This window comes from Tamandua tetradactyla, chromosome 23, assembly GCF_023851605.1.
Source record: "Tamandua tetradactyla isolate mTamTet1 chromosome 23, mTamTet1.pri, whole genome shotgun sequence".
In the NCBI taxonomy this organism is placed as follows: Eukaryota; Metazoa; Chordata; class Mammalia; order Pilosa; family Myrmecophagidae; genus Tamandua; species Tamandua tetradactyla.
In genome coordinates, this window is record NC_135349.1 from 56,014,414 (window position 1) to 56,041,982 (window position 27,569).

General features: G+C 50.5%; 2 protein-coding genes across 3 annotated transcripts in view; both read left to right on the plus strand.

Annotated features, from left to right (window-relative positions):
• Positions 1-729: 729 nt before the first annotated feature.
• UQCC4 (ubiquinol-cytochrome c reductase complex assembly factor 4) lies at positions 730-23,174 on the plus strand. Of its 2 annotated transcripts, XR_013168144.1 has the most exons (3): positions 730-825; positions 912-2,779; positions 23,107-23,174. XR_013168144.1 is itself a non-coding variant. In XM_077142270.1 (2 exons), the coding sequence occupies exons 1-2, from the start codon at positions 794-796 to the stop codon at positions 1,285-1,287; spliced, it is 408 nt and encodes a 135-aa protein (XP_076998385.1). In that variant the 5' UTR covers positions 730-793; the 3' UTR covers positions 1,288-5,289. The 2 variants fall into 2 exon arrangements, 1 of the variants encoding a protein (XP_076998385.1); XM_077142270.1 differs by lacking the exon at positions 23,107-23,174 and having other exon boundaries at positions 912-5,289.
• The window catches only part of UNKL (unk like zinc finger), a 63,176-nt gene continuing 41,259 nt past the window's right edge, over positions 5,653-27,569 (plus strand). Inside the window, exons 1-3 of the mRNA XM_077142267.1 lie at positions 5,653-5,743; positions 6,851-7,060; positions 23,107-23,283. Of these exons, the coding sequence (XP_076998382.1) occupies positions 5,667-5,743; positions 6,851-7,060; positions 23,107-23,283 (464 nt within the window). The 5' untranslated portion in view covers positions 5,653-5,666. The remainder of the gene's footprint in view (positions 5,744-6,850; positions 7,061-23,106; positions 23,284-27,569) is intronic.

The following is a 27,569-nucleotide window of genomic DNA, read 5'->3' on the forward strand; positions in this document are numbered from 1 at the left end:
CTTCCCCACGGGGCCTTGGCAGGACCGGCTGTCTTGGGCTGGGGACCATCGCCCCCCGGCTCAGCGAGGAGCGCATCCACCGGTGTCGCCCTGAGAGCCCTTAGGCTTTCCCAGCCTGCCGGGCCTGAGCTGCTCTGGGAGCAGACACAGCTCTCCGTGAGCAACACCCAGCAACGAGGATACGGACCGGCCATCACGCAACAGCACAGTTCCCTGCGCGCGCCTGGTCTAGCCTGGGGATGCAGAGGAGTGGGGGAGGCCGGGCTCTGTCCTGGCCGAGCTCCCTCCCAGGGAGAAGGCGGCACTGACCGTGGAAGGGAAAAGGCAATTCCAGCGAGCGGAAGGGGCCGACGACGAAATCAGGCTAGGGCGTTAGCACGGGCTCCCGGAGGAGACCCCGCGGGCGTGCGCCCTGGGCGGCGGGGAGGGTGCAGGGGTGCGGGCCGGAGAGCTCGCGAGACGGGGCAGTAGCCGGGGGCGCCGCTTCTCAGAGGCCAGCCCGTCGGAGGAGGCCGCCCCCACTCCACGCGGGCCGGCGACCGGAGGACCGGGCGGGCGCGTTCGGCTCCCGACTAAAAAAAGAACTACATTTCCCAGCAAGCCCGTGCGGCCCTCCGGGGGCGGGGCCTACGACGGAAGAGGCCTCTGGGAACTGCCTCATTTCCGTTGCGCGACCGGGCCCACGTTCTGTGGTCGTGAGTGGAGCCCTGGGCGGCGTCCGGCTTCCGGCTTCGCGCGACGGAAGTGACGCAAAGCGGCGCGCCGCGGCCCCGACCGCGGAGCTCGGGCGGAGATGAGTCGCGTCCTGTGTGTTCCTGCGGCGGGGTGAGTTCCATGCGCTCTCAGCGGGGCCGAGGGCGAGCCGGCTGGCGCTCCGGCTGGCGGAGCGCTCACTGCTCTCTCCCTTCCAGGACCGTCCGGGCGCTGCGGCTTGTGCGCCGGGCTTCCCGAAGCCTGCACCCGCCGCCGGGACCCCGGGCTCGGGCCCAGTCGGTGACTGAGGGGGAGGAAGAGGAGGACCCTGACCGACCCATTAAGTTTTCTTCCAGTAACATCAACCCGAGTCTCTGGACTGTAGGGCACTCCCTGGGAAAGGCGCAACAGCGACCCTGGTGGAAAGTGCTGCCCCTCTGCCTCTCCCTCGTGGCGTTAGTCGTCTGGTGCTTCCTGAGGCGGGAGACCCGCAAGGACGAGTGGTTGAGACGGGTGTTGCAAGAAGAGATGCCGGAGTCCAGTGGCCGTTCTGCGGAGCTTGGAGCTCCTGCTGGCGACGGCGCGAGAAGCTAACGAGGTGCCCGGCGGGGAAGAGGCAGCCGCCCTTAGGCCTTGATGTCTCGTTTGACCGTTTCTGCCCTGGTTCACGTGTGCGTTCCCTGCACTGAAGAATCAGGGGGTGGCGCACTAGGCCACGCCGACTTGCGTGGGGTGCAGCAGATCGGTATCTGCCTCACGTGATGCATTGAATGCGTCCAAAAGGCTTTCAGATCCGTAGGAAAGGTTTTGGTTGCTTTGTGTGCTGTGAGATTCCTGTTGCCTTCGTGCGACAGAATCATTTCAAAGCGTTTCTGGTGACACTTGTAATCCAGTTGTTATTTTGCTGGTCATTTGCTTTTTGAGACAGAATAACTGGCAGAAGAGTTAAACTTTATTATGTACTCTGTGTAAAGAGCATATGTTGATGTTAGTTTTACACGCTAAAAAAATTGAAAATAAATTTTAATTTGGTAGCGTGGAATTAAGGCAACTCTTTTTGTTTTTCTTTTTGCATTTCACTTTTTTTATAAAAGGTATTTTAGTAGGCCAACAGCTGTGTTTTTCAGTTCCTTTGTTTTTCTTTTTTTCCAGAGTAGGAATTGAGAAAATAAATCTCAATGTAAATTGTAGAATACATTATCAAACTATACCCCAAATAATGGGCTTTCTCAACTTTTGAACACTTCTTTGTTATTGCCAAAGCAACAACTTACTTTCTTTTTTTTTTTCACATGGGCAGGCACCGGGAATCGAACCCAGGTCCTCGGGCATGGCAGGCAAGCACTCTTACCTGCTGAGCCACCATGGCCCGCCCAACAACTTTCTGTGTAGAATAAAACGTAAATATTTCCTCTGACAAATTATGGGCAATATTTTAGGTTACCTAAATGACTTTTTTTTTTCCAAGTGACTGCTTGAAAAAATCTGCTTGATTCTGAATTAAAAATACATAAAGGGAAGATTTTATGAATCTAGCCTTCTATGGAAGGTTTTCTTTATCTCACTGTTTGTGGTGCCAAAGTTAATTGGCGATTTCTCTGTTTGCACAGTGGTTTTGAATCACCATGGGTGATAACATAGTGATTTCTCAGGTCTTGTTTCTGAGTGATCCAGGTATCTGCACACATCTGTGAATTGCGCTTGTGAAGGAGGTGGTGCTGATGCAAGCATGTCATCTTTTTAATATTGGAGAGACCAAGTTTGGTATGATTGATCATCTTAGCTCAGGTTCCGTAGTACCAGTCAGACATAGCAAAGGACTAAGATGTCATCCCGGGCCTGGAGTGGTTGTGACTGTCTGCTTGTGAACCATTCTGTTTGAACAGCAGTCATTCAAGCCTGAACCTTGACGTTTTTCTCTCACTATCTACTGCAGGGAATAAAAAGTTAGCAGAACTAACAGAGAAGAATCTTTTCTTTAATTAAAAGCAGTTTCCATACAAAAGCAATGTATGTTTTATCTGGAAAAAACGGGCCCTAAAAGAAGCACAAAGAAGAAAAACACCAGTAATTCTATCACCTAGAGGTAACTACTGTGAACACTGTCATTTATCTTTCTAGATTTTTTTTTAAAAGACAAGTTGGATAATAGCATTGTTTTGCTGGACATCATACCACATGCAAAGGATCCCAAGTATTCCAGGGCATATCTGAAGGTCTTTCCAATTAATGGTTTTGTGCCAGTGACAAAGATAAAAATTTTCATAAGCAAGAGGAGGGCCCAAGGCCAGCTGGCAACAGTGGGCAAACCCTCCCCAAACTTGGACTTTTCAAGGGTTGACAACAGACTGGTCAATTTAAACTGTTCTTTGTTTGTTTTGTCTTACTCCTTTTGTTTTTGTAGTATGCTTGTTTTATTTCCCAATTTGGCTGTTGCTTTTCTTTTTCCCAGGTTACCTGGCGTGTTGACTTCCCCATAAAGCAGTCAGCATTTGAGCATTTTGTTTGAACAAACAAAAGAGCTTTGTTGAGATATAATTCACGGTTCTCACTTCACCCACTTAAAGTGTACAATTCAAAGTGTGTTGGTATACCAGTGCAAGCATGCTAGAGTGGAAGTGGTTCCAGTGCATAGTGAGATGGTAAATTATTAGACAGAAGGAGGAGGAAATTGAGAGAATGCTTTCAAGGAAGAGGAGGTTGTCACTTTCTGTTGAGCAGTCTTAGAAGCCTGTGGCAGTACTGTGCATTGTCCCCGCCCCCCCCCCCCAAAATGGTGAAACCCTAGTTTATTTTACCTGAGTCTGAGCATTACCCCAGACTTTTTGTTTTTGTTTTTGTTTTTTTTTGGCATGCTCTATGGCAGGGGTCACGTTTCATTCTTTTTCCATGTGGGTATCCTGTTATTGCAGCCAAAAAAAATTTTTGAAATTTTTTTTGTTTTGCTGGTTTTGCTTGTTTGTTTTTTGGGGAAGTGCATGGGTTGGGACTCGAACCTAGGTCTCCCACATGGTGGGTGAGAATTCTACCACTGAACTACCCTTGCACCCCCTTATCCTGGTTTTTTAAAAACATTGTTCAAAAGCACAAAATAACCCTGTGGGTGACTTCCCCTCTTATCTTTACAGCTGAGATCCTCAAAACTCTTCATCTTAAGCCCCCAGCTTCCTTCATAAGCCCTGGAGGGTTCCCTGGTGGACCATCTCAGGTTGCTTGAACTCCTTCAATTCAAAACAGATTCTTGACTGTGCCCCAACCTTTCCCTTTTCGAGACTTTGCCTCATATCCCACTTAATTTTATTATAATCTACCCACTCCTCCAGGCTAGAGACCTAGGAATTATTCTAAACTTCCTCTCATCCCCAGCGTCTTCAAGATCTGTTTATTCCTCCTAAGAATTCCTGGATCCTGTCCCCACTTGCTTCTGCTTCCGCTTGATTTTCTTTAAGAATATCAAAATCCTGTAGTTTCAAGATTTAAATAATGTAAAAGTAATTTAGAAAATGAAAGTATGAGGGAGATAGTCATCCATCCTACCTGTTAGCGGTGATTTACTGTTATTTGCATTTCAAAACAAGTGACTGACATAATTGGGAGCGAATGTGTGGAAACTTTTCTTTGTTTCTAACCTCAACTGGAACATTTTTTCTTGTCACTAACAATTCTTAGGAAAAATGGTTATTAACTCACTCATAATCTAACCATTTTCCAACTGCTGGGCTGATTGGCAGTCTCGTTTTTGCTAGATAGCTCTCTGACAATTGTCTTCATACATCTTTGTCTGAATCGGATTTTTTTAGGTTGGCGTTCCACGACATAGAATAGCTTCCTTTACTTAGAGGTCTGCACCGGTTTGCCGTCCCTTTCCCGGGGGCGTACCTGCTCAGGTCATTGGTTGTGGGTTGCTGTTCTGAAAACAAAAATCTGCCAACTCGAAAGGCACTTCGATATTTTAATTTGCATTTTTAAAAATTACTGGTGACATCGGATGTTTTAAAAAATGCCTCGTGTGCTATGCATTTGTAAGATAATGCACGCTCCCTGGAAGCTTTCTCCTGAAATGCAAACCCCTTGTTCTTGGGACTGGCCCAGCTGGGGCCATGTTTGCCGGGGCTCAGCGCTGGCTTCCCTCTGCACCCCCGTGTGTGCTCTCTGGCCACCCTGATGGGAACTAGTGTGGGTGTGACTCTCTTGAGCCACACAAACGAACAAAACAGCTTTATTGAGCTGTAATTCACATGCTATCTAATTCACCCACAAAGTGTATAATTCAAAGGGTGTTGGTATAGGGTTGTGTAACCATGCAACAATTTAATCGTAGAACATTTCCGTGCCCCATTAGCAACCACTCGGTCCGCCCCGAATTGGATCTGTTGTTTGCGGCCTCCGCACCTAGCACAATTCGGGGAGTCCAGGAATGAGTGAAAGTGCGCGTGCAGGCCGCGGGTGTGTCCCAGCACTGGGCACACGGCGCGTTCGCCTTGGTCCCGGGGCCAGCTAGATCCGCTCCGGGTATGTGCCAGCGTTGGCAGAATGAATGGGCGGGAGCGGAGACGGCTGACGGCTAGGAGGGGCTCCGGGGTCGGGAAAGAGAAGATGCGGGGGTGAGGGCGGTGGGCTTCGGGGGGAGGGGTTGGGACGCAGGCGACGCTGAGTACCGCGAGACACGGGGATGGCCGAGGCCGCGCGCTCCACCGGACAGTGTCGCGGCAGGAGCTTGGGCTGGGGTCCGCCGGCCGAGAGAGCTGCGCTCGCGTGTCCGCGGCGCGGGCGGGTGCTGACGCCTTCCGGGGCGGTGGGCGCTGCGCGGTCCGGGACCGCCCCCCGCCCGCGAGCGCTACCTGGGGGGCGGGGCCGGGGGCGGGGCCGGGAGGGGTGGGGGGCGCGGGTGGGCTCGGCGCGGGTGGGGGGAGACCCGGAGGGGCGGGGGCGGGTCCGCGCGGCGCATGCGCGCTGCATTGTTTTGACTGAAAATGCCGTCGGTTTCGAAAGCGGCGGCGGCGGCGCTGAGCGGGTCCCCCCCGCAGACGGAGAAGCCGACCCACTACAGGTCAGCCCCGGGCCCGCGCCGCCGCCGCCCTGGATGCCGAGCCGCCGATGCCGGGGCGCGCGGAGGGCCGGAGGCGGGAAGCGGCCTCGTGCGCGCCCGGCCTGCGCGTGCCCGCAGTCCGGCTCCTGGGCCTGGGGCGGTCCCCGGTGCGGCCTGGGCTGGGGGGGTCCGCGCCCTGCCGCCGCCCGCCCGCCGATCCTCTGCTCCGTCCCCGCCGCAGCCGCTTCCGCTCTCCGGGGCTTCGGGACCGCGCCGGCCATGGGGGTTGGGGGTGGTCCGGGTGGTTGGGGTCGGGGACCGTGCCGGAAATCGGTGTCAGAGAGCGCGCCGGGTGCCTGGCTCTGGGACCGTGCCGGGGCTCGGGGTCAGGGGTCATGGTTGAGGTGTGGGTCCGCGTCGGGGATGATCCCCGGGGTCGGGTCCGTACCTGGGGTCTGGGTCGGGACTGCGTCGGGATCGAGCTAATACTTTGGGTGCGGGATCACCAGGGATTAGGGGGCCACGGGCTTAGCGTCAGGGGTCGGGAACTGCGCTTGGGGTCAAGTGTCTGGATGACCGAGCTTGGATTCTGGGGGCAGGAATAGTGCTTGAGGCGGGGGGGACCTGGCCTGGGGTCTAGGGTGGCATCTTGGCTTGGGAGCCGGGGGCCGCCTCTTGGGTCGGGGGTCTGCGCCGGAATGGCGAGTGGGATACGACCGGCTGGCCTTGGGCTGCTGCCGCCTTGGGTTGGGGGCCGGCGCATGGGCTCTGGGGTGGCACCTAGGCTTGGGGGTCAGGACTGCATCTGGAGTTCTGGGTTTCACGCTTAGCCACGGATCCTGCGGGTGGGGGCTTTCTGCGCCTAGGGTCTGGGAGACCGCCTCTGGGGTCGGGGGTGGCCTCTCACCTGGACCCTGCCTGTCGCCGCTTGGGATCTGAGGTAGTAGCTGCAGTTATTGAGGGCAGGGGTGTGCCTGGGATCGGGGGCCCGCGCCTGAAGTCAGAGGTCCCGGGAGACCGCGCCTGGGGCTTGGGGGGCTGCGCCTGCGGTCGGGGATCGGGCCTGGGGTCTCCCGCGTCCCGGAGCCCCCCCGGCCGCCCGACCCGCAGCGCTGTGTGTTTTTTTAGGTACCTAAAGGAGTTTAGGACAGAGCAGTGCTCGCTGTTTCTGCAGCACAAGTGCGCCCAGCACAGGCCGTTTACCTGCTTCCACTGGCATTTCCTAAACCAGCGTCGGCGCAGACCCCTCCGCAGGCGCGATGGCACCTTCAACTACAGCCCCGACGTGTACTGCGCCAAGTACGACGAGGCCAGCGGCGTGTGCCCCGACGGCGACGAGTGAGTGCGCGCGGGACGCAGCCGGGACGCACGGGGCGCCCTTTGGGTGTGCAATTGCCAGAGTCGCCGCTGGCCTGGGTCTCGCAGGCAGCGTGGCCCTGGCGCGTCAGAAACCCTCTGGGTACCTCTCAACACGTGGCGCCGCACAGTGGGGATCATGCTTTTACGCTGCAGACGGTGGGGAGGGGGCCTTCCCTATTTTTAGGCAAGTGTGGGCGACTGTGTGGGTTTTCGGGATAAACCGAAATTGTCCTGCCTCCTACTTTTGACTGTGCCACAGTTTTCCAAAGAACCTTCGTCAGAACCAGCTTTATGTGGTATAACAGCCCTGGTGCCCGCCGTTTCTTAGTTGTGGTCGATTCCAGAGGAACAGTTTATACTAAAATTTATTGGCTCTATGTCCCTGTGCATCTGGAATATTTTCTTTCTTGCTGTTTAAACTTTTAATTTTTAAAAACGGATAGATAGTAAGTTATTTTATTTGCCGACTGTCACTTCTATAGCACTTTTAAAATTTAAGAAATCAAGATTTTGTTTGGGTTGATTTTTTTTTTTTTTGCAAGTTTCCTAATGGTGTTATGAACAGATGTCTTTATTTTGAAATATGTAGAATGGGGAAATACAAGTCAGGTTATGTATTCACATAATGGGTGGGAATCCATAGCGGGAGTTTTACTCTTTCCTGCTGGGTGCTTCTTTTTGGGCTAAAGGTGAGGCATGTAGGGACCCCTAACGGGAGCTGCCTGCTCAGCTTCTCTCGGGATAGGTTGGAGCTGGTGGGTCTGAGGGCTCAGTCCCCTGATGCCCTTGGGGAGGGCTGCCGCTTCAGGAGTGCCCCTCACCCCAACCCCACAGAACCTGGCAAGATGGCTGCTTTCCTGTATTTTTCAAAAATCCTTCAGCCAGAGAGTAAACTTTTGATCACTGTCTGATTGCTTTATAAACTTTAAACATTTCCTGAAGTTTTTAGCTGAATGTGGGATGGTTAAGTAGCTAAATAGCTTTGTCCTTAAGGACAAGTGCCATTTGCACTTTCTGCATTGGAAGCATTTCTGTTTAAGTTCGATTTATTCTTCCGTGCAGTTTTGAAAATGCTGTGTTTAATTGCTTCCTGCCCTACTAGGAGGTATTTGTGTGGTGGAGACACTGCTTTGGTCCCTCTTTATTCATGGCCCTTGTCCAAGCAATCACCTCTGTAGACCTCGGGTCCCGTGGTGGGGCCACTGCTGCCTGGTCCCATCCCAGAGTGGATTCTGGGGCAGCATTAATTGGTAATGTTTTAACACACAAAAGGACGTGTCTTTTAACAGCTGTTTCGGATTCCAGAGCTGAACTGTCCAGTTATTGAACCCCAATACTGGGCACTAGGTAGGTCCAGTACTTACTGGGACGGCACAGTGGCAGGGAGCACCTGCCTACAGCAGCCAGTTCCCTTTGCATGCATGAGTACATAACGTGGAACTCATGCGTTACAGAAATGCTAACTGGAACCACAGAGCTGACGTTCTAAATGGTGCCTGGTTTACTGCACGCCAGGATAGGGGTGTGATGTTTTCTATTTGGGAGTCCTCCTGGGGACATCTGCCTGCAGTGGGACACTCCCACAGGACCTCCGTGAGCACCTGGAGGGACCTGCTTGTCCCTTGGAGATGTTTTAGGGGCGGGACCCTATGGAGTCCTGCTGAGTCCTGGCCTCAGTCCACCTGGAGATGGACTTTCCCATCAGGCACAAATGAAATAGCCCCAACTTTGGCCTGCTGAACCCCATATTCTGGTTCAGGCAGCATGGCCGTGAATTCTAAACAGACCTACCTTTCAGAGTAAGGACTGGCGAACTTGCTTGTATTTCAGTTGCGGTTTTTGTTTTTGTGATTTCCCTTTTGGGCACGTGTTCTCCCAACCTGTTATTTTAGAACAAGAGTGTCAAAGAGCAGCGGCCCTGCGGCCAGTTTCAGGTGAAGTAAGCATAGAGCTTGTTCTTGGTGCCAGATGAGGTGACCCCAGGGGACGGTCATCCTCCCACCTACCCTGGCCGCCATCCCCGCTCTTCAATGCGCCTTTCCTCAGTGGGCCTTCCCCTCCATCGCCTGCATCCATGCCGCCACCTCTCCCCGGGCACCCCAGGGTCACACCCCTCGCGGCACTCCCGTGCCACCCTGTTTCCTCGGTGGACGGGCACTCTCCCCTTCCTCCGACCCGCGGGCACCCCCTTTCCCCGTGCGATCACCCTCTGGCCTTGGGACTGAGCGGAGTCGGCTGACTCGTGGTGCTGGTCTGGTGCTGGTCGCTCCGGAAAACGCCCTTTGTTCTGAGCGGTCCCGCCCCTCGCCAGGCGCCAGCGGCGATTGGCCACCCCCACCCAGGTGGCTGCCGGCCCCTCCCCCGTGGGAACTGTGGTCGAAGCGGGGGCACGCCTGGCCCCTGGTGGAGGTGCGCCCGGCTCCGGGTAGGCAGGACTGCCTCTGTCTAGCTGGGTTTTGATACCCAGCACGTAGCAAGAATTAGGACGCTACTGGAGGCCTTAAGGACCCGGCTTCCTTCCCAAGCCTGGTTCCCAGTGTTTACTCCTCCTTCGCAGTAGAATTCTGACCTCTGGATTGATCGCAGGTATTTCTCCTGTGCCTGACTTTCTCTTACCTCTGGAGGTCTCTCAGGGTCCACCCCCTCCGATGAGGGACATCAAGTGTTGCAAGGGGCTGTGACTGGCTCCAGCGCAGGACTCTGGACCTGCTCCCACCCATAAACTCAGGTCTGTTGCCCACCCTCCCACCCCCACTTCAAGACCTCAGCGTGGAATCCCACCCATGATGCAAAATACCTGGCTTCCTGGGGGCCAGTGGCCTTCGAGGGGAACTTCCTGGCACCTGGTGGCAGGTGGGGACCCTTGGTTACCAGGGGCTACAGGGCTGGGCCCTTCCCACTTGCTCCCTGGCGTGTCCCCCCTAAGGCTGTCTGGAGCAGAACCCCTGGCCTGGTGGGTGAAGGTGATTGTGTGGGGCTCCCCGCTATGAATAGCCAAGGCTGCCTGGCCACTGTCTGTAGGACCGATTTTAAGAGAAAACTTTTCCAAGTATCTCCTTCTGAGTAAGACTGTTGTTGCTGGTTTGAGTCAGGATTTAATATTAAAAAGTCTGGTGCTTTTGGACCTAAGGCACAAATTTTTTCCTGCCTGGGGCTTCTGAGTGGCTAAAACTGATCTTGTGGGTAAACTCTGCCTGGGCTTTAGGGCGAAGAGAAGCAGCAGGCTTGACCATCACAGCGCCACATTGAAGTGTCAGGGGTTCCTCACACCCTGGAAGGAGACACAGCTTTTTGGTTAATGGATACTAGTTTGAGGGAAAGCACCATCAGGTTGTTGGGTTAGAATCTGTAACATGCACATAGGAAAAACGTGTAAGGTCACTGAGTGGTGGCCATGCTCTGACCCGTCCTGCTTTGTGTGACCGAGCAGGGGTGGCATTGGTCCTGGTAGGAAGTGCCTGGAGAGGGGGCTGCTGCGAGGGCGCTAAGAGGGTGGGGTGGGGGTCTTGGACTTGCTGGAGCTGGAAGTCCAGATTAGGGGAACGGTGAAGTTTCTGTCCTGACTAGGGAGTCATGGGCAGCCCTTGGGAGCTGTGGGCAGGGTGGGGGGCACAGCTGAGCTGACAGATTTGCTGGGCATGGTATCCGAAAGGAGAGGGCAGATATGGGCAACTGCCTAGCCTGTTTTTTCCCATCTTCCTACTGTCACTTATTTTCTGTACTCATGTGTGCGGGTTTGAAACTGTTACATACCCCAGAAAAGTCATGTTCTTTTAATTCTAAATCCAGTCTTGTGGGGGCAGCCATGTTCTTTTAATCCTGATCCAATATTGTAGGGGTAGGACCTCTTGATTAGGTTGTTTCCCTGGAGATGTGACACAGCCAGTTGTGGGTGGGGCCTTTTTGATTAGCTGGAGATTTGACTCCGCCCATTCAAGGTGGATCTTGATCAGTTTGCTGGAGTCCTTAAAAGAGCGGACACAGACTTAGACAGAGACATTTGGAGATGTAGAGGAAAATGCCAGAAGGATCCACAGGATCTGCCAGAGCTGTTTGAAACCAGAAGACTGGAGAGGAGCCCAGCAAACTTCTTCATGTCAATTCCCATGATATGCTAAGCAAGCCAGAACCCAGAGCTGTGTTCTGAAGGAGCTAATGGAAGGCCTGCAGATGCTCAGAGAGGAAACCATAGGAAACAGAAGCACAAAGCAATGAACCAGGAGCAGGGACCTCAGACGCCAGCCATGTGCCTTCCCAGTTGTCAGAGAAATCCCAGATGCCATTTGGCCTTTCTTTGGAGTCAAGGTATCTTTCTCCGGATGCCTTAGTTTGGACATTTTTAAGGTCTTAGAACTGTAAACTTGTAATTTAATACATCTCCTTTAAAGCCATTCCATTTTTGGAATATTGCATTCCGGCAGCTTCAGCAAACTAAAGCTGTTTGGTTGGTCAGTCTTGCTTCTCTTTTAAAAAAAGTAATTGCTGTTTTACATGTAAATTACATTATATATATATATATAAAATGTAAGATCTGCCTCGTTAACCATTTTCAAGTGAACAAGTGAGTGGCGTTAAGTATGTTCAGGGTGTGGTGTCCCCACTGTCTCTTTCCAGAACACTTTCATCACTGCAAACAGAAGCTCTGGCCTCATGAAGCACTTGCTTCCCAGCCCTTGTAACCTCTAATCTACTTTCTGTCTCGTGCATTTCTAGGGATTCCAGAATATGTTGGTTTAAAACTGTCGTATACCCCAGAAAAGCCATGCTTTTAAATCCTCATTCAATATTGTTGATTGGGATCTTTTTATATTGTTTCCTTGGAGATGTGACCGATCCCATTGGGTGGGGGGATCTGGTGATTAGGTGATTTCCATGAAGATGTGTCTCCACCCACTCAAGGCAGAATTGCTTACTAGTGTTCTTTAAAAGGGAACCGTTTTGGGAGAAGCTTCAGAGAACACATAGCAAAAGACCTTTGGAGATGCAGAAAGAAAATGCCCCTAGGGAAGCTGTTTGAAGAAGCTGGGAGAGAAAGCTAGCAGATGTCAACATGTGCCTTCCTAGCTGAGAAAGAAACCTGAACCTCATCAGCCCTTTCTTGAGTCAATCTGTCTTTCCCTGGATGCCTTAGTTTGGACATTTCTATGGCTTTAGAACTGTAAACTTGCAGCTTAATAAATTCCTTTCTCAAAAGCTGTCCTGTTTCTGGTATATTGCATTCCTGCAGCTTTACAAACGAAAATGCCACGAAAATGAAATTGTGCAATATTTGTCCTTCTGCGTCCGGCTTTGACTCAGTGCAGTGTCTTCAAGGTTGCATGCGTCAGGACTTCATTCCTTTTTAATGCTGAATAATATTCCATCCTATGATTAAACCATATTTGTTTATCTACTTGTCTATCAATAGACATTTGGGTTTCTTCCCCTGTTTGGTAATTGTGAATAATGCCTAGATGAATATTTGTGTGCAAATAACTGTTCCAGTCCCTGCTTTCAATTCTTTTGGGCATATACCTAGGAGTAAAATTGCCAGCAGTGCAAATCCAGGCCAGACCACCTGGCTCAGAACCGCTAGGGCCGTACTGGTGTACTCAGGGGCGGACGTGTGGGTGGGGCAGTCCCATGCTTGGCTCCTGGCGTGATCTTGACAAGTGGTCACTGGGCACCATTGGTTGAATTGAGTTTGGTGGACGCACCTTGCTGTCAGGTGAGCACTGCCGGAGGGCAGTGGCCGCTCCAGGTGCTCCTGGAGACGCACAGGACCCGAGCCTGGCCCCTGACTGTCCTCCGCAACCCTCCCATTGCTGCTTCCAGGTTTCTGGAGGGACAGTCCCACCAGCATGGGGGCGCTGCACTCTGACCCTCAGGTCACTCGTTTAGGTGCTGCAGCCTGCACGTGAAGGGGGCTGTGCTCTGGCCCTCTGGTCACTCGTATAGGTGCTGCGTCACAGCGTGGGGCTCCGGGGCTGCCTGCGACCCATGGGCAGTAGTGCAGGTGTGGCCCTGGGGGTCTCTGGGTGAAGTGCTACAGAGAAGAACCTGCTGGGCCGGCCCCGAGAGGAGCAGGTGGCCGCTGTTCCTGGGACACGTTTTCCCTTGTCCTCTAGCTGCTCGAGGGGCTCTGCATTTTCTTCTGCTTAAGCACCCGCCTGCATGTTTAGGGTAGCTCATGCTCCAGGTGCATTCATTCCCAGGTGAGGTAGCAGCACCAGAAGTAGCGCAGCTGGGGGCCTTGGCAGCACCCCGGTTGCCATGGCAACAGTAGCTGAGTGGAGCTGGGAGAAGCAGCAGGACCCAGCTCTTGTTTGTGGTCTCTTGAGCATGACCCCTTCCGACCTGGGGTCACCACCTGGCATCACTGCCTGGCCTTGGGGAACCAGGGGAGTTTAGCTGTATTGTCAGGGGTCCGAGGCGGAGACCCTGTGGCACCTCTCACCGCTGCTGCCTCTGCTCTTGGGCTGAGGGTCAGGCGCCTCCGCCGTGTGCTGGTGTTCTGTTGCTGGAGCTGCCCCCTGGGGCCCGGACCCCACTCTGGGACCTAAGGTGTAAGGTGTTGGCTCTGCTGCGTTTCTGCTGAGAGTGGGACCTGGGGAGGTGCACCTTGGCCGCACCCCGCCCTCACCTAGATTGCTTCCACCCACGGGTGCCCTCTGCGGATGGCACCTGGCGAAGTCCCTGGCCCTGCTCTCCCAGCCTTGCCCACCACACACCTGCTCCAACCTCCTATGCCAGCCGTCCTGTGCCCACCCTGGGGGCTCTGCACCTGCCGAGCCTTGGCTGGCCAGTTCCCCTGGGTCTCGGACACTACATCACCCTACTGCCCCCAGTGCCCTATGGGGCCTGTGCCTGGTGACCCCCATACCTTGGCCCCACACCCTCTGCAGACAGACATGGGCGGCCTCGGGCCCTGGCTTGGGCTCTGCCCCTCTGCTTCCAGCTGCGCCTTTTCCCAGTGCCCCTCGCATCCCACAGGTGGCCCCCAGGGCCCAGCTGCCTTCAGGGGTGGCCTCCAGGCTCGTGCTGCCCTTCCTTTGTCCATTTAACCCTTGCTCCCCCACACCACATCCCAGAGGGGGCCGTGCAGAGGGGGTTCTCGGGCTTACCTGTTGTCATCTCCTCTTTCCATCCTGAGCCCACAGGGCACTTCTGTCTTGTCTTTCCTTGGCGCCTCCTTTGCTCTTGCTGGGTGGAGCCTTTGCGGCATGGCAGTCCCTACCCGCCCCTAATGGGGTGAGCTGGTTTGAAGGGATGTATGTCCCCTAGAAAGCTTTGTTTTAATCAAAATCCCATTTCATAAAGGGAGAGTAATTCCTATTCAATACCATATGTTTGAATCTGTAATTAGATCATCTCCCAGGAGATGTGACTCAATCAAGAGTGGTTGTTAAGCTGGATTGGGTGGAGATGTGTCTCCCCCCATTTGGGTGGGTCTTGATTGGTTTACTGGAGTCCTATAAAAGAGGAAACATTTTGGAGAATGAGAGAGATTCTGAGAGAGCAGAGAATGACATAGCCACGAGAAGCAGAGAGTCCACCAGCCAGCGACCTTTAGAGATGAAGAAGGAAAACACCTCCCAGGGAGCTTCATGAAACAGGAGACTTGGAGAGGAAGCTAGCAGATGACACCGTGTTCGCCTTGTGCCTTCTCACTTGAGAGAGAAACCCTGAACTTCATCGACCTTGAACCAAGGTATCTTTCCCTGGATGCCTTAGATTGGACATTTCTATAGACTTGTTTTAATTGGGACATTTTCTCGTTCTTAGAACTGTAAACTAGCAACTTTTTAAATTCCCCTTTTTAAAAGCCATTCCGTTTCTGGTATATTGCATTCCGGCAGTTAGCAAACTAGAACACAGGGCCCAACTCCCCATGCAGGCCCTGGGAGAGCAGAGAGGGAAGAGGACACGAAACCACCGAAGAGTATGTGACTTCTTGGGAATACTCATCAACTTGGCGATTTAGTCTTACTGTACTGGTGGATCCATGAAGTCTTTATGTTAAACCATCTCAGAAGACTACAGGTTCCTGCTGAGATGCAGACTGGCGCTCGGTTTGGGTTTCACATTTCCTCATAACAAGATTCCAGTCCTGGCTGCTGGGCAGGAAGGCCCCGAGGGGACGCCTAGCCCTTCTCGCCGCCCCCTTGCAGGCGGGCACGGTATCCACCCCTTCCATCTGATTCCCGTCGGGCGGATAGGCTCCGTCCCTACCCATACACGCCCACTGACTTGTGGAGCCCACGAGGACTTTCCCCATCCTGGGATGTTTATTGGCCATGTTAGGTGTTGCCACGATGGTTGCCAAATGTTGGTTTTCTGTTTGTATTCCTCCTTTTGCATTTATTGTTGTTCTACCACTGGAAGAGCTTCCTCTTCTCCGCATTGACTTATTCGTGTATTTATTCATATCAGTCTGGACTTGGTCCTGTTGTGTTCAATGAGCTATCACCCTTCTTCATTATTCCAATGCTCAGATTGTCCCAGGCTGCCCAGTGGCCCCTCCAGTGGGCCCCGTCTCTGTCTGTCATCACCTTGCAGCCCCAGCTCCAGCCTCCAATCCCCAATTCTTCCACCCCCTCGCTCCTGTGGGTGGGGGAGGAATTTAGAGGCCAAGATCTGGGCACAGTGGCCCAGCAGGGAATCAGTACAGGCACACACACGCCCTATACACCTACGTCCACACATGTGTAACATTTACACGCCTGCGTCCACACATCACATTTGTATGCACACGTACCTACACACCTACATCCACATGTGTCATGTACATACCCTACATGCCTGCATCCACACATGTGTAACACATACACGTATACCCCTGCATACACACGTGTGTATGTGGACATGCTCCCACACATCTACACCCACATGTGTGTAATACATATCCCTACACACTTATATCCACATTTGTTTAATGCACGTGCTCTTGCATGCCTACTTACAGGTACACACACCTACATGCTTACATCCCTACGTGTGTAATGCACTTACATGCCTACCTCTGCGCGTGTGTAATGCACACACCACACTGACATCCATGTGTTTAACACACGCTCCACATGCCTACACCACACGTGTGTATATGCCCATGCACTTACATGCTGTCATTCACATGTGTGAATGCACACACACCTACACATATACACCACACATGTTCACCTAAACCCGCATGTGTGTATATGAATACACACGTGCTTACACCCACACATGTGTATATGCACATGCGCTTACACACTTAAATTCACACATGTGTATACACACACCCCTATACACTCTCATATTCACAGGGCTTATTCTCACTTCCTGCTGTCTTTCCTCCAGGTGGGGAACTGGGCTGTCACCCTTCTTTTTTTTTTCACATGGGCAGGCACCGGGGATCGAACCCGGGTCCTCTGGCATCACAGGCAAGCATTCCTGCCTGCTGAGCCACCGCAGCCCACCCATGTCACCCTTCTTGAGATAGCTCCTTCCTCGGGGAGTCTGTCCTGACCCCACTTGGGCACCTTCCTGTGCCCTGGCCTGTCACCTGTCCCCAAGGTGGACATCTCGGAGTGGCTGCTGGATGGGAGTGCACCCTGGCAGCCCCTCCCACCCCAGCTCCGGAGTTCTGTCCCACTTGGACCTGCCTAGTGTCTTTTGGACTGTATTTCAGGAGGGGAAGGAGTTATCAGCCTCAAGGATTGAAAAAAGGAAAGCACGTCCCTCAGGGACCTGGGGCTCAGCAGAATGGTTCTCCACAGCAGTGTGTGTAACCGTCAGCACAGATATTTTCGTGGGCCTTCTCACCTGCGTGCTCTCCCTTTAACCCCCCTCACCTGCCCCGAGGTTTATATAATGCACGCAGAATCCATAGCCCAGTTTGGTGGGCCACAGCAGTGACTCCAGCCCCCAGGACCACCAGGCGCCTCTCCCGTTACTTCCTCCTACCTGCCCGCCACCCTCACCTAACCCAGGCAACAGGCCCCTTGGGGGCTTTCTGCCTGGGAGGTGGGCCACTGTGGGTGCAGGCATGTGCCTGCTTCCTGCATGCCAATTGTGAATCATCCCAGCTCCTGCTACGGCCAGTTCTCACAGCCAGTGTGCAGGGCCTGTTGTGTGTGCACTCCAGTTCATCTCCCTGCTCCATGCTGAGAGTCCACCACGCTTAGCTACCGCTGCGTGTGCATGCCTGAGTGTGCGCCTGGCACACGTATGTGCATAGGGACTGTGCTGGCGTGGACGGCTGGGTCCTGGGGTGTCTTCAGCCTTTGTAGGTGTGCGTGTGCTTGGGCCGCGGTGCCTGCCTCTTGCCGTGACGCCGAGTTCCTGCCTCCCCCCGGTATTCCTGTGCGACAGCACTCCTCCAGCAAGTGGTCTTCTTGAGTCTTTTGAATGTTCTGCCACACATTTAGACGATGCAAAATCTTAGGTCCCCCTAACTTCATTCTGCTCCGGTCCAGGCTGTAACTGCGTCCAAATCCAAATAAGCGCTTCACCCAAAGTCTTCCTGCAAGCTGATTATTCCGTGTAAAGGTTTAGTCTTGTCGGTTTTGGACTCCTAGTGTTTAATTTTTTCAGTTCCTTTCTTGCTTTTTAGGGGTGAATTTCCTTGTCTTCCTATTGTAAGCTTTATTTTCAGTCATTGCAATTCCTTAAAAGCTTTGGAAGCAAAACCTGCTGGATTCAGTCTGTTAGCTGCTTTGATGAATGATTTCCAACTTACTTTAAACAGAACACATCCAGAATTCAGAGAATGTATACACAGACAACAAAACAACAAAGAAAGGTACAATGCTATTTTAAAATAAGTTAATTTTCAAAGTAATTCCTCAAGGCTTAGCTGTTTCTGAAATACGATTGCCAGGATGGAAAAGCACATCAGCCCCATCACAGATGTTTTAATTCAGTTTCTCTAGCTCTGTACCTATAAAGATGACTGTGAATTTTGGCAACTTTGCAGTGTCCTTTCGGTTGGTATACACTCCAGACAGTTCTATGCTTCTTCTTTGTACATTTCTTAACTCAATAAAAACATTTTTGCTTCTATGCTGTGCTCCACTAAAGCTTAGATTATTATTACCATCACAAAAACAAATAATTTTATCTTTACCATTGAGCTTTTATAGCAGAATTTACAAGCAAACATGGTAACCTATACTGTTCCATGTTTGAGAAAAGGAACTGCCAAATTCTTGACTTTGATTCCGTGAATTAGGTGGAAAAAAATGAAACTATTATTGGAGTTGATTTTCTCTGGGAAGCCTGGGATGACTTTGATATGGTGGCCGTTTGCACTTTCCTTTTCTGCTTTTCCGTCAACCCCCTGGCAGTGCTTGCTTCCCTTTCATACAGTCATAAGAAGACTTGCAAGTGTAAACGGGTGAAATTACTTCAGGAGGCAGTCATTGTATCTAACTGAAAAGTCATGCTTCACAGGGTGATGTCAAAACCCTTTCTGCATGTGTGTGCTTCAAAATTGGCCAGTTCTCATTAAAACATTGACTGTCATTGAAACATTGACTCTCTTGAATAGAAGTTGCTGTTTCTTCAGCAAACATGAGGCTTCCGGCTTCCATGTGATCGGTGCTTTCACTGTGGCCTCCGTGGTGACTGGTAGCATTCACACATTTTGTGCAGGTTTCACGTTCATCATCAAATTCCTTCACAAATAGAAAATATGTGTGTGTGTGTTTTTAAGTTCATTGCTGCTGGATGGGTTTATTGTAAAATAAAAGATGTTAACAGGGGGCTTCCATTTCTGCGTGTAACAAATTACCTGCTATGGAATTACCCTGCTAACGCAAACGACTAGAAAACCAGACACAAGGTGTGGAGCAGCCCTTTTCATACCCTGGGCAACAAGCAGCACGAGACACTGACCTCCAAGAGAGGGAAATAAATGGGGGAAGCCCTGGGATCTCTCCAGCTTCTGCTTGGAAGCAGAGTCCAGACCACGGTGTAGGGGTCAGGGGCCCAGCAGCCTGGCATCTTACAGAATTGAGGACATGGATATTGAAGTGGGAGGAGGCGGAGGAGGCCAGAGTTTACAGGGTGGAGAACTGAGGAAGAGAAATTTGGAGCTGTGCAGAGAGACCCCCTGAGTTTATGGTCGAAGACTCGTCTGTGCATGTATGGGAGGAGGTGGCCCGGAGTATGGGAATGAGGCTAAATGTGATAGAGTGGAGGCTGCTCTGGACTCATCCTAACAAATCTTAAAGTCAAACCGCAGCATGTTAAGTGACATAACAGCATGCAAGATAGCACTCTTCAGAGGAAAACAGAAATAGCAGCACCCAACAACATAAAAATGGTACCTCAAGGGATGTAAAGAAAAATATGAATATAATGAGGTGAAAAATAGAAGATATTTAAAAAGATTCAACTGGAACTTTCTAAAGATGAAAAACTCAGTATCCGAAATTAATAATACACCAGCTGGGATTATACAGATTAGATATTGTGAAAGAAAATATCAGTACATGTGAAGACATAGCCATAGAAACTGTCCATAATGAACCACATGTACAAAAAAGACACAAATTGTCAGGTGGTCTAATGTATGTATAATTGGAATCCTAGAAAGAAAGTAGAGGAGGAACCGAAAATACACTGAAATACATCATCCTACTGCCTTCTGGCCTCCGTGGTTTCCAATGAGAAATCAGACGTTAGTCTTATTGAGGTTCCCTTGTGTCTGATGAGTTGCTTCTTTTTGCTTCCGAGATTCTCCCTTTGACTTGGCTTTTGACAGTTTGATTATATGTCTGCGTCTATCCTACTTGGAGTTTGGTGAGCTTCTTGGATGTAGATTGTTGCTTTTTTGCCAAATTGGGGAGTTTTCAGCCATTAATTCTTCAAATATTCTTTGTGCTCCTTTCTCTGCTTTCCTGGGACCCCACTCGGTGTGCGTTGTACACTTATGGTGCCCCGCAGGTCTCTCCGATTGTTCTCAATTTTTTCTCCTTCTGTTCTTCAGACTGGAAAATCTAAATTGACCTATCTTTAAGCTCTCTGATTTTTTCTTCTGCCTGCTCATATCTGCTGATGAGCAGATTTAGTGAATTTTCCCATTTTGGTTATTGTTCTTTTCAACTCCAGAACTTCTATTTGGTTCTTTATGTGTCTTTATCGATAGTCTTCATTTGATGAAACAATGTTTCTCTTACTTTCCTTTAATGGTTTGGACATTTTTCAACATGATTAGTTCCTTGAACATATTTAAAATAACCAATTTAAAGTTTGGGTCTGCTAAGTCCAGTGGCTGGGCTTCTTCAGGAGCAGTCTTTACTGACAGCATTTTCCCCTCTGTATGGGCCACATTTCCTTATTTCTTTGCTGCAGAAAACCAGTGATGGAGGGAATCCTACAAGCAGTTATAAGGAAAAACGGCAGTGGCGCGGAGAGCATACTTCTAGTTAGACCCTGTGCCGGAAGACGGCAACACGGCTCAAAAGTGCTAAAGAAAAACACTGTCAACCTGGAGTTCTTCACCCAAGGAGGGTATCTTCCGAAAATGCAGGCAAAATAAATACTTTTTCAGATAAACAAAAGTTTAGAGGATTCCTGTACATCAGAATTGGTCTGCAAGGAATGTTAAAGTTCTTGAAGCAGTGGAAAGTGATACGAGACCGGAATTTGGGTCTGTAACTCTAAATGAACCTGGCCCTGCCTCAGCTGCTCGACCAGAACAGATCAGAGCCAATCAAATGCAGAGACAGAGGGTATAATTAGTCCCTCTTACATAAAGCCAGACATTAAAGGGAATTTCAAAAATATAATATGTCTGCCCTTCTAATTTTCTTTGGTGTTTTGGAAAATAAAGTTGTTTTTTACAAAAATGTTTTAATGTTAATGCAGTGGTTTTAATGCACTCTAAGGTTTCTCTACTTTAACTTCTAAAACGGTAGCTTTGGATAGAGACAGCTCATATAACCCATTGAGTCTGGGCCCTGGATGTCCACAGAGCTGAGAAAGGGGTGGGCATACTGACTCATAAAGACACATATTCGGTATTTGTTTCTATATCTGTCTTCTGTATATTTACACAAATAAATACCAGTGCATAATGGTGTCTCCAACACAAACTGCCGTGTGGACCAGGAGCTATGCTGGCAGTATGTCCCCTTGTAGAAGGGTTTTGCTAGGAACCAGTGGTGGTTTCCAATGGAGCACAGGGGGATGTGCCCGTCAGCCTTGCTTACCTCTGCCTGGAAGAGGCACCCCGAATGTGAGAGCCAACACTGCCTCCTTTCCTGGAAAGCTCTCTTCCTTTCTTTTACTGCCTTTTATTTTAAACTTTTTATCATGGAAAATTTCAAATATGTAAAAAAATAGACAAACTAATACAGTGAATCTCCATGTCCCCATCGCCCATTGCGAGCACTTATCGCCTTGCCGGTGGTCTCGTTTCACCTGCGCCCCACGCCCTGCCCTCTCTTCTCCCGGGATTTTGGGGCAGACCTCAGACAGCATCTTGTGTTTTTATAAACATATGATATGTGCCTCTGAAAAATAAGGAGTTGAAGAGATTCAGGTTTAGTTTTATTTTGGGCTAGACCATTCCTTAGATAATGCTGTGTGACCCTACCTGGGGTCACGTGTGTGACCGCGTGGGGCACAGCCGGCCGGCAGTGGGCAAGACCAGGCCTACTCGGTCAGCTCGCTGGGCTTCCAGTTGCTAGAGTCCAGGGCCTAGGACTCTGCTTCCCTCCTTCGTCTGTCAGCTGGAATCCTTCTCCCCAGAACACCTCGTGCTCTTGGTTCTTGGGGACTGTGTGCATGGTAGAGGGAGGGGGGTGCACGCCACCCTGCCTCCTGCTTGTTTCCAAACTACCAAGTCGGGGCCAGCACCCTGCAGCAGGGCAGTGCGTTGTGTCTCAGAAGGGACTCAGCCCAGTTGGCATCCTTCTTGATTTTAAACTGCCCCGTCTGTGGCTGATGGGAACCTCTTTCAGGACCCTGGAGAATTGAGCACGCTCTTGCTTTTGGGATGATGAGGGGCTCTGGGCTCCAAGGGACTCATCTGTTTTGGCGAGCAGTAGGGTTCAGAGGCCATGGCACTAGCATTGGGGTACAAGGGACTTCTGCCTGGGGCACTCTTTATCGGCCTCTTCAATGGCTGGAGCTTCAGAGGGTTTTTTTCTTTCTTTTTTATTAGAGAAGCTTTATGTTTACTTCTAAAAATCACAATTTTTAACTAATACTTGTGATTCAAGTTGCAATCTACCACCAATACTTTGATTCTCAAAACAGCTCAGAACATTTTTTCTATCTATTTTCTAAATATTTGTAACAAAAATTTTTACTTTCATAATCATGTCCTTTGATGCACAAAAGTTTTTGATTTTGGTGAAGTCCAGTCTGTCTATTTTTTTCTTTCTTTTAGCTCATGTTTTTGTTGTAAAGTCTGGGAATCTCTTGCCGAATTTCAGGTCCTGAAGATGCTTCCCCGTGTTTTCTTCTAGGCCCTGAGTCACGCCAGCTCTTAGCTTAGGTCATCAGTCCACTGTGAGCCAATTCTTGTTCATGATGTGAGCGCCTCCCTGCCTGTCAGATTGTGGCTTCAACAAGGATCTGCTTCTCTCCTGTTCTCTGCTCCCCACCAACGTCCCTGTCAATCATGCCCAGGACCCCCTATTTTCCACCCTGGGCCAGCAGCCCTTCCTCCCTTGTGGGGGTCCCTGAAAGCAGCAGGACAGCTCGGGGCTGGAGTCCACCCACCCCTTCTCAAGAAAAATGATGTGGCCTGAGTCCAGTAGATGAACTTTGATTTTCTATAAAGGTTTTAACATTTAACTTTAAAATAAATGAAGGCTGAATTTCATGGAGATTCGGTCTTGTACTTCTCTACCGCAAGTTTGAGGGATTGTAGTGATTCGAGGGCCTTCGGGCCCCAAAACAGCCCTGTGGTGTGTCAGTAACATTAGCCTTCTGTATTGCAGCAGGATTTGGGTGAGTGGGGTTGGCACTTGCTGGCCAGGCTGCAGGCGGGTGGGGGGTGGGGGCTGGCGGTTACCCCTCCAGTGCCCGTGTCTGCGTCTCCTCAGATGCCCGTACCTGCACCGCACCACTGGGGACACCGAGCGCAAGTACCACCTGCGCTACTATAAGACGGGTACCTGCATCCACGAGACGGACGCCCGGGGCCACTGCGTGAAGAATGGGCCTCACTGCGCCTTCGCCCATGGCCCCCTGGACCTGCGGCCCCCCGTCTGCGACACCAGGTAAGTTGGGGCCTGGCATGCTGCCCACCTGCACCCCCGGCCTTGGCCGGCCTGTGAACTCTCCTCCCTTCCCAAACCTTAGACTTATTTCTCATGAGAAAATTAGATGGAGCCTCTGCTGCCACGTGTGTGGGCACTCACTTGGCAGAAAGTCGCGGAGTCACGTCTTCATGAGCAAGAGTGCATCCCGAGCAGGCAAGGCTCACTGCTTAGAGTTTTTAAAAGATGGTTGTGGAAGAGCATGTGTATGTGTGTATACATAACCTGAAATTTCCCCTTTTAGCCATTTTGAAGTGTGCACTGCAGGGGCATTAATTATGTCATGACATTGTGCCATCACCACCTTCCATTCCTGAAACCTTTCATCGCCCCAAACAGAAACTCTGTTCTCGTTAAGCAGGAACTCCCTGTCGCCCCTCTGTTTACCCCCGGCAACCTGTAATCTACCTTCTGTCTCTATGGATTGGCCTACTCTAGATATTTTAGTCAGTGGCATGTGACTGTGACATTTGTGTGTCCCTTGGCTGGGTCATAGAGTCCAACTGTCTGATCAAGCAAGCTCTGGCCTGACTGCTACTGTGGGATATTTCATGCATTTAAATCATGAGTCATCCTATCGCCTCTATGACTGATTGCATCTACAGTCATCTGAGGAGATGGCTGGAGTTCCCCAATGAGAGAATCTCATCCAGTTCAGTCAGTTGAAGGCCTTGAAGGGAGAACTGAGGGTTTCAGCAGTCAGAAGGAGGCCTTTCCATCTCTACTTGAGCCAGCTTCCCCTGGTGATTTCACTGGACTTGCCAGCTTGTGGCCTGTGGCCAGATCCACAGAATTTGGACTTGTTTATCCTCACAGTTGGGTAAGCCAATTCCTGTAATAAATCTTATAATATTTACACAACTTGTGTGCTTGTGTGTGTGTGTGTGTGTGTGTGTGTGTATCTCCTGTTGGTTCTATTTCCCTGGATAACCTGCACTAATACAACTTTGATACCAGGAGTGTTTCTTGAGAAACAGAATCTTAGGATGACATTTCTGAATTGATTCTAGAGTTTTTACAATTGGTTTCCTACTCTGATTAGATTCAAAGCTACCAATGACTCTTTTTTTTCAATAATCAAGATGGCACTGACTGTCCATGGCATAAGTTGGCAATAGAGTTATGTGAAGTATCACCACTGTTTACGGCTACTCACATGCTTACAAGAGGCAGGGCTTGGGTGAGAGTGTTTTCACACTTTTAGTCACCTTAAGAGTTTTATATAGTTAAGTGGTGTGATGATGTTGGTTGGTTGTTCTTAGATAGGCTGGGTACAGTTAAGAGAGAAAGGGGTGAACTGAAAGCCTCAAGTGTGCAGCTTAAACACCATATGAAACGTGTAAGAGTTTCCATGTGTGCTCTGAAAGAAAATCTTATTTCCTGTGGCCGCAGACTTGAGATCTCTGAAAACCAGACCCAGAGTCTCACTGTGCGAGTAGCAGATTTACAACATAAGCTAAAATCTCACCTCGCAGGGTGTCTGCTGTTAAAGTGGGGGCATCGAGTGGAAACAACTGGATCATGAACCTTGGGAAGAGGACACATGGGCTGATAATGATGGCAGTGGGGACATGGGAACCCTGGGTTCTGCTGAGTCTTTACTAGATGGACCTGCAGTGGTCTGTCCCAAGGAACCAGCTTCTCCACCTCCAGCCTGCCCTGAGGAAAGAGCTTCCCAGCCTCCAGCCTGCCCCAAGGAGCCAGACATCCAAACTCTATATGAGGTTAAAATGCCAGAACTGTGCTGGTATAATGTGGATGAGGGAATACAAAGATTGGAATGTTAGAGTGGATTTATCATGCTGGGGTGGTGATTACCACCACATTGCCATTTAACTCTGGCCTGTGTGGAAAACAAATGGGTCTTGGAGGATGACAGTGGATTATCATAAACTTAACCAGGTGGTGACTCCAATTAGAGCTGCTTGAGCAAATCAGTACATCCCCTGGTAAGTGGTATGCAGCAGTTGATCTGGCAAATGCTTTTTTTCAACAGCTGTCCATCAGGACCACCAGAAACTGTTTGCATTCACCTGGCAAGGCCAGCAGTATACCTTCACTGTCCTATCTCAAGGGTATATCAACTCCCCAGCCCTATGCCATAATCTTGTCTGCAGGGACCTTAAAATCACACTGGTCCATTATATTGATGATATCATATTGATTGGACCTAGTGAGCAAGAAGTAGCAACTACTCTAGACTTACTGGTAAGGCATTTGCATGTCAGGGGATGGGAGATAAATCCAACAAAACTACAGTGTTTTTCCGTGAGTGAAATTCTAGGTGTTCTGTGGCATGGGGCATGTCGAGATACCCCTTCCAAGGGGAAGGATAAGTAGGTGCATCTGGCCCCTCCATGTCCAAAAAAGAGGCACAACGCCTAGTTGGTCTCTTTGGATTTTGGAGACAACATATTCCTCATTTGGGTGTGCTACTACAGCCCATTTACTAAGTGACCAGAAAAGCTGCTAATTTGAGTGGGGACCAGAACAAGAGGAGGCTCTGCAACAGGTCCAGGCTGCTGAACAAGCTGCTCTGCCACTTGGGCCATATGATCCAGCAGATCCAGTGGTGCTGGAAGTGTCAGTGGCAAATAGAGATGCTGTCTGGAGCCTTGACAGGCCCCTGTAGGAGAATCACAATGCAGACCCTTAGGATTTTGGAATAAAGCCTTATCATCTCCTGCAGATAACTACTCTCCTTCTGAGAAACAGCTTTTGGCCAGCTTACTGGGCCTTAGTAGAGGCTGAAAGCTTAACCATGGGCCACCAAGTTACCACAAGACCTGAGTTGCCTATAATAAGCTGGGTGTTGTCTGACTGACAAAGCCAAAAAGTTGGGCATGCACAGCAGCACTCCATCATACAATGGAAATGGCATAGAAGAGATAGGACTCGATCGGGTCCTGAAGGTACAAGTAAGTTACATGAGGAAGTGGCCCAAATGCTCATGGTCTCCATTCCTGCCACATTACCTTCTCTTTCCCAGACCAGAGCTATGGCCTCTTGGGAAGTTCCTTATAGTCAGTTGACTGAGGAACAGAAAACTTGGGCCTGGTTTACAGATGGTTCTGCATGATATGCAGGTACCACCCAAAAGTGGACAGCTGCAGCACTGCAGCCCCATTCCAGGATGTCCTTGAAGGGCAGTGGTGAGGGGAAATCCTCCCAGTGGGCAGAACTTTGAGCAAATGCATGGACTGTTGCTAATGTTTGGCTCCATGGTCAGGGACTTGGAAGAAGCATAATTGGAAAATAGGTGACAAAGAGGTCTAGGGAAGAGGTATGTGGATTATGTGGATCTCTTTCTGAGTGGGCAAAAATATAAGAAGGGATTTGTGTCTCATGTGAATGTTCACCAGAGGGTGACTTCAGCAGAGGAAGGTTTTAATAATCAAGTGGATGATCTCATTCTGTGGATACCAGTCAGCCTCTTTCTCCAGCAACTCCTGTCATTGCCCAATGGGCTCATGAACAAAGTGGTTATGGTGGTAGGGATGGAGGTTATGCATGGGCTCAGCAACATGGACTTCCACTCACCAAGGCTGACTGGCTGTGATCACTGTTGAGTGTCCAATCTGCCAGCATCAGAGACCCACACTCAGCCCCTGATGTGGCACCATTCCCCGAGGTGACCAGTCGACTACATGGTGGCAGGTTGATTACATTGGACCACTTCCAACATGGAATGGGCAGTGATTTGTTCTAGCTGGAATAGATACATACTGTGGATATGGGTTTGCCTTCCCTGCACAGAATGCTTCTGCAAAACTACCATCTGTGGACTTGCAGAATGCCTGTTCACCATTACAGTATTCCATACATCACTGCCTCTGATCAAGGAACCTACTTCACAGCAAATTAAGTGTGGGAATGGGCACATGCTCATCGAATTCTCGGGTCTTACCATGTTCCCCATCATCCAGAGATGGGTGGGTTGATAGAACGATGGAGTAGTCTTTTGAAGACCCAAGTACAGTGCCAACTAGGTGGCAGTACTGTGCAGGCCTGGGGAATGTTCTCCAGGAGGCTGTGTATGCTCTGAATCAGTGTCCATTCTCTGGTTCTGTTTTTCCCATAGCCAGGTGTGCCGGTTTGAACCTGTGGTGGAACCCAGGAAAGCCATGTCCTTTAATCCTCATTCAATACTGCTGTCTGGGAGCATTTTGATTGTGCCCATGGAGATGTGACCCACACAGTTGTGGGTGGCAACTTTTAATCAGAAAGCTTCCATGGAGTTGCGACTC